This window comes from Buteo buteo, chromosome 2 (assembly GCF_964188355.1).
Source record: "Buteo buteo chromosome 2, bButBut1.hap1.1, whole genome shotgun sequence".
In the NCBI taxonomy this organism is placed as follows: Eukaryota; Metazoa; Chordata; class Aves; order Accipitriformes; family Accipitridae; genus Buteo; species Buteo buteo.
The window spans coordinates 32,290,168-32,296,167 of record NC_134172.1 but is presented as its reverse complement, the minus strand read 5'-3'; the positions used below and the strand labels follow the sequence as shown (position 1 = coordinate 32,296,167).

Here is a 6,000-nt window from a genome sequence, read left to right as displayed (position 1 = left end):
GGGGTGGGCAACTGGAGACATGGGGTGGGCAACTGGAGACAGTAGCTTCATCAGCTCTGCTGGTCCAGGTGTTAAAGCGGCCACGTGCTCCCCAGGAATAGATCTGTAGCCACAGCCGTCCCACAAGGCCATCATCCCTGGCTCAGCAGCTGCTCTAGTGTGGGTATGGGTATAAATAAGAAAATGACGGCCTCACTATTCAGGAAATTTCATTTACACCTGGGGATTTTGGTAGAGTTTTATTCCCCTATTATATCACAAAAGTCGCTTACAGGAGCAGCAACTCAAAGGCTTGGTCAAGAACACAATACAATTATAGGTTTACACAACATTTAGAATATCATTATTTTCTTGTAATTCCAGGTGCTCTGGGGGGGTGTGTGTAGAAACAGAAGCAGCAAGAACACAGAAAACAAGCTGCTGGTGGTGGACGTTTTCCCTGACAAGGCAGTATGGGAAGAGCAGAAGTGGTGGGAACATGGTGCTTCCTTCCTCCTTGGCTGGACAGGACAAATGGCAAAGGAGTATGAATGGTGAGATCAGAAAGGAGGAGAAAGATTAAAAAAAAACAGTTGAGGCAGAAAGTAATATGCTCCAGCACAGAGTGCAGTGAAACAACTGTAATTTTCAAAACAAAGTAGTACAGAGGTAACCTGAATATTGTTAATACCACTGTAGGCAATTTATGCAAAAGCAGGTTTCTTTAGTTGCCTTTATGCCCTTAGCTATAAAGAAATGCCTCGGAAAGGGCTGAGGGCAAAGTTGGACTTGCTAGCTTGGGGCTCTGCCTGCTAATTGCTGAACTGCATCAGATCATAAAAATGTGGAACTTCATATCTCACAGCAAGACAGCGTTGTGAATACCTAAATTTACCACCTGATTCCTGCGATACCTGGAATTCAGTGCTCAAAGAGAGGACAAATATAGCTGTTATGAAACCACACAATCTGCTTTGGTGCATTTTGGCAGTTCAGAAAGGGCAGAGTTTTTGGACACAGCCCTCCAACAGCCACTCTATACAGAGAAAAGAAAGCTCACTTTCTTTGAGAAGTCCTCGGAAATCTGAGCTTGATAGGTCCTGGCACCACTGCACCAGAAAAACCCCCGAGATCCGGTGCCTGGATGCTGCCAAATTCTGTCCACAAAACCTAGAAATTATGTCATCTTAGCAGAAATAACAATTGCTTTCTATGATTCAGCTACAAAAAAAAAACAACAAACAAAACAACCCCAAAGCAACCAACAACCCTGGATGCCACCAGATCCTGAGAGAGCGGCGCGAAGTCTCCGCCGGTGCGGCGCGAGCCCCTGGCCCCGCGCTCACCTCTGCCTCGCGCCGGGCTCCCGCCAAGTTGTGCGGGACCGCTCCGCCATCAGAAAAGGCGCGCGCCTCTGTGTGGGGGTGTGTGGGGTGTGTGTGTGTGCGGGGGGGTGCTCTTCGGAGCCGGGGAGGCTAAACTTTTTTTTAATTTTTAAATAAATTACGTGAGGGGAGGGGGGTGCCTTGCCAGCCGGGAGGTGCAGGGGACATGGTGTGCCCGCAGCGGGATCCCGGGATCCGTGTAGCGGCACCGCCGCGCATCCCAGTTCCGATTTCCGTCCCCCGCCCCCGGCAGAGGAGCCGAGGGCAGAGCGGAGGCTCGCCCCCCGCGTCGGCAGCGGGGCCGGGGCGGGGGGCGGCGGGGCCGGGGGGCGGCGGGGCCGGGGCCGGGGCCGGGGCCGGGGCGGGCGGCGCGGCGATCCGGCGATCCGGCGGGGGGCGCGGGGAGCCAATGGGCGGCGGGGATCCGCCGGCGCGGCTCGGGGGCCCCTGGAGGAGGAGGAGAGGAAAAACCACGGGATTGAGCTCTGTCAGTGGCGCTCGCTGCTTCCAAGGGGGAAGTGCCGGGGAATAATTAATGTTTTTATTAAATTTGGAGGGAATTTTTTGCAGCCGATCGCCGCGCGTGGCCTTCAGGTGGGTCTTCCCCGCAACTTTGTCCGCCGCCCCGCAGGATTGCGTGGTGGTGGGCTGCAAAAGCGATCCTGGGGGAGAAGGTGGTTCGGGGGGGTGTGTGTGGAGGGTGGGGGGGTGGGGTGCGCGCGCGCGCGCGTGTGTGTGTGTGCGCGTGTGTGCGTGGCTGCGGCTGGCGGGCGCTGCCGCCGCCGCCGCCGCCGCCGCCGCTGCCGTGAGGTGCGCGGCGAGCCCCGCCGTTCGCCATTACGAGTTGAGCACACGTTTGCGAGAGTCGGGGCTGCCACTTGCGCGGATCGCCCGGGGGATACGGCGGGGAGTGTAAATAAAACCCTGCCTCTCGCCTTGCTTTCTGCTGCTGCCTCGAAGTGCTTTTGCTCCGTGTTTTCCTGGCAGAAGCGTGTAACCCAGGTGAAGGCAGAGAAGGGAGGGTTGTTTTTATGAATGGGAGTCTTTGAGGTTAATTAGCTATGCAAATTCAAGCAGTTCATTCATGATTTTTTTTTTTTTTTTTTTAATCTAAAAGCCATCTTGTATTCCCCTCTAGGCTGATTGGAGTCCAGATCCCGAGGAAATCTCCAGATCCAATGCCCAGTAAATAAAACACTGAGCTAAGACTTGTGGAAGAGCTGCAGAATGGATGGATTTTATGACCAGCAAGTGCCTTACATGGTCACCAATGTGAGTGATCAGTTCGAAGTTGGTGTTTATAAACTTGACTCCGACTTATTTCTGTGGGGGAGTTTTGCAGACAGAGTATGCGCTTTGTTACTGCTATAGGGGCGACTCTTCATCTGGGAGCTTTGCCTGCAAGATGAGCCTATCTTCTTAGTTATTTCAGTAAAGCATCATGTTCTTTTAAAGACAGTTTTGGGATGATTAAAAAATCATGCACATGATTAGCGGATGAGAGAGGCGAGAGCAGCAGCAGCTGCATTCAAAGTTTCTGGCTGTGTTTGCCTGCAACGCTCAGAAGAATGAAGTTGAGGCAAACGTTAACATTTTTTTTCTTCCTTTTTTTTTTTCTTTGCTTTCAGGACTTTGCAAACGATGTTATAAGTAACACAGGGAAACAAAACAGTCTATTATAATCTCCTATCTGGGTTCTCCTGCGTAGCTTATGCAGAGGGATTTATGTGCTGTTGTGTAGGTTTGTGTACTTTAGATGCTAAAAATACATGGTTGGTATTGTGTTGCTGCTTGAACACATTATATACGTATCTGTACAAATAGATGTCTACATAGATAGCTAGAAATGTGTTGCATTTGGACACAGGAATCTTGGAGGATGTTAGGTGCTTAGCAGTATCTTTTGCTAGAAATTGGGGACTGCAAGATGATCATTTCCCTGTTTGAAAATGTAAAGAATTCATGTCGGCTTTGAGTATTCTTGATTAAATGAAAAAAAAAAGAAACCAACCCCCTCAGATTTCTAAAGTAACTGATCTTTCCTGTTTATAGAATCCGCGTGGGAGAAACTGTAATGAGAGACCGACAAATGTCAGGAAAAGAAAATTCATTAACAGAGACCTGGCTCATGATTCAGAAGGTGAGGGCTTGTTGTTCCCCCCTGCCCCCCCCCCCCCCCCCCGGTAACGCAGAAAAGCTTTCTGAGAGCTCTTTATTTATTTATTTTGGAGATAAATATATCAAGATCAATCTGAAAAGACAAGAAAATTGCATTTACTACTGCAAAATAAACTGGCAAAGGCAATAAACTGATAAAGTTGATACTCTTTCTGTGACTTACCCTGTTGCATTTTAGGTACTCCTGCACATGTGGCACACGGATGTCATGCACTGAGGCCAAGCCTTTGCAGCATCTAACACAAGTCATGGCAACTGGCATTTTCACCTTTGGGCTTCTTGAGATTCAGGGTTTTCCTCATTCCTCCCATCTTTTAACATCTTCTTCACTGGTGTGTGTTCACTGGTGGTACCAGGAGCAAGAATGCTGATGTGGAGACTGTTGGTTTTCACTCTAGCTTTACTGTAGAGCTAGTAGTCAGGCTGCTGATGTCTGGTAGCCTGTTTCTATTGCTGTGTAACACTGGTCGGGTTAAAAATCCTGGGAAATTTGGTTAAGGAAGTCTAGAGTGGACAAAGTTTTGGAGGGCCAAAGATTTGTAACTTAGTCCCATCAGTTGCCACTCACATGATTGTAGCTTGAGAACTGTAGTCTAGCAATAGCTGTTAACACTTCTTTAGGTTACAAGGTCAGTATAGATGCTATGCCTATGCCCCTGTAAGTATGTAAGACATATAGGAAGGTATATAGGGGCCTATAACTTACGCTGTATAAATCTTATCAGGGTGAGGACACACTGATACACTTCAAAATCCCTACTTACTTGTTTGGAAAAGTTTATTCTAGGGTAGATTGAAAAGAAAAAACTTTCTCATTTTCAGTTAAATGATTTCCCAACATGAACATGAGGTATCAGTCCACAGGATAAATGAATAGCCTCTGTCGTTTAAGTCTATGTAAATAGTTATCTGTCAGCATTCATAAAAGAGGAAGTCTCTCTAAAAATACAGTAAATTAAAAATAAACCATTTGTCAGTTCAAATATCCTACTTAGTCTTAGTAAACAGAATTTTCATAGCTGAGTTTCTGAGCTTTGTAAGTAAGCCGAATGGTGCTCTGGTTTACAGCCATTATAAGCAGTTGATTTCAGTGAATTGCAAAAAAAGATAAGCTGCTGCAAAACTCAGTCTGTGGAGAAAGTGGTTTCACTTTAAAGTACAGTGAGTACAGCATAGAGGAAATAGTGGTGATTCTCTTGTCATACAAAGTAAAACATAAGGGGAAGTAGAAAAGATGTCCCATTTCTGTTCGCTATTGCAGCCTCTCTCAGGTCCTTGCTTCAAAATTTTTATGCGATAGTTAACGACCCTACTAATAAAAATAGTCAGTCATTGCTTAGGCAGAGCTCCTGTTGAAGTCCGAGAGCGCTTTATCTGGGGCAGATATTGCAGGAGGAGGCCTGAATTGTATAAGGAGAAATAGTTCACCTGTTAGAAAGATTATAATTTTTAACTTTTCTATATATTGCCTTCTATACTACAGAGCTTGGTTAAGATGCTGGTTATTATTTCAAGAGATGATAAAATAATACAGTAAGTACTTTTTTTTTATTAATAGGTGTAGAAAAATTACCTGCAACCCGAAAATATCTACTTTGTCTGTGTGTTTGACTGCCAGAATAGAATTCACATACATTGTTCTTCAGGAAAAATATATTTTTGAACACATTTTAATCTTATGAAGAGATTAAAGGTGTGAGTCTTTTATGCATGTCTTCATCTTTTTGCAGAACTCTTTCAAGATCTCAGCCAATTACAGGAGACATGGCTTGCAGAAGGTAAGGGAAAAAACTGCTTGTAAAAAGAGGAAAAACAACTCTGGAGGGGGAAGAAAAAAAAAAAAAGTCCTGAACTTGCTGTCTTAATGTTCAGCCCAATTAATTGAGCTCTAAAAGAGCCACCTCATGTGTCATGCATACATTAGAGCCTCTGATGAGTTTGTCTTTGGGGACTCTGGGGCTGCTCTACCCAGTGTCATCACAAATTACCAGGAGAAATTGCTTCCAGCTCACAATCACATCTGCTTTTGGCAAGAACTAATGCACCAAGACTTCAAGTTCTAAGCCTCTGTTCAGATTTTAATTGCAATTGATCAGGTTTATATTATTGTACCTCGAGAGACTACATACAGCCAGAACTGGGCTTGCTGTTTCCTTTAGAGCAGCACATATAATTATTTGGTGTTCTGGTGGAGTACTTTTCTGATGGCAGAAATTAGTTTCTCTGGGTTCATCGGGACGGGATGCTTCAAGATTTAAGTGCAAGTGTCTTCTTTCCACCTTGTTCACAACACAGAACATTAGGTGTGTATGGAATACTTAAAAAGTACTATTTTTTTTTTTTTCCAGAAACCTTTAAATATTTTGCATGTTATTTTTGTCTTCGTATTTGTAGTTGTGAGATTGTGTACTGGGTGATAAGAAAACTGACATCAGTCTGTTTTACACCTGCTTGTGCT

The 6,000-nt window shown here is 45.5% G+C and overlaps 1 protein-coding gene across 3 annotated transcripts in view; it reads left to right on the top strand.

Moving 5' to 3' along the window:
* The first annotated feature begins 1,799 nt into the window (after positions 1-1,799).
* The window catches only part of ETV1 (ETS variant transcription factor 1), a 66,413-nt gene continuing 62,212 nt past the window's right edge, over positions 1,800-6,000 (top strand). For 2 of the 3 annotated variants that reach the window (XM_075050066.1, XM_075050048.1), the window contains exons 1-4: positions 1,800-1,958; positions 2,503-2,636; positions 3,417-3,504; positions 5,273-5,320. In XM_075050066.1, the coding sequence (XP_074906167.1) occupies positions 2,592-2,636; positions 3,417-3,504; positions 5,273-5,320 (181 nt within the window). In that variant the 5' untranslated portion in view covers positions 1,800-1,958; positions 2,503-2,591. Of the gene's footprint in view, positions 1,959-2,156; positions 2,367-2,502; positions 2,637-3,416; positions 3,505-5,272; positions 5,321-6,000 lie in introns of those variants that run through there. The other variant, XM_075050057.1, reaches the window with a different exon arrangement.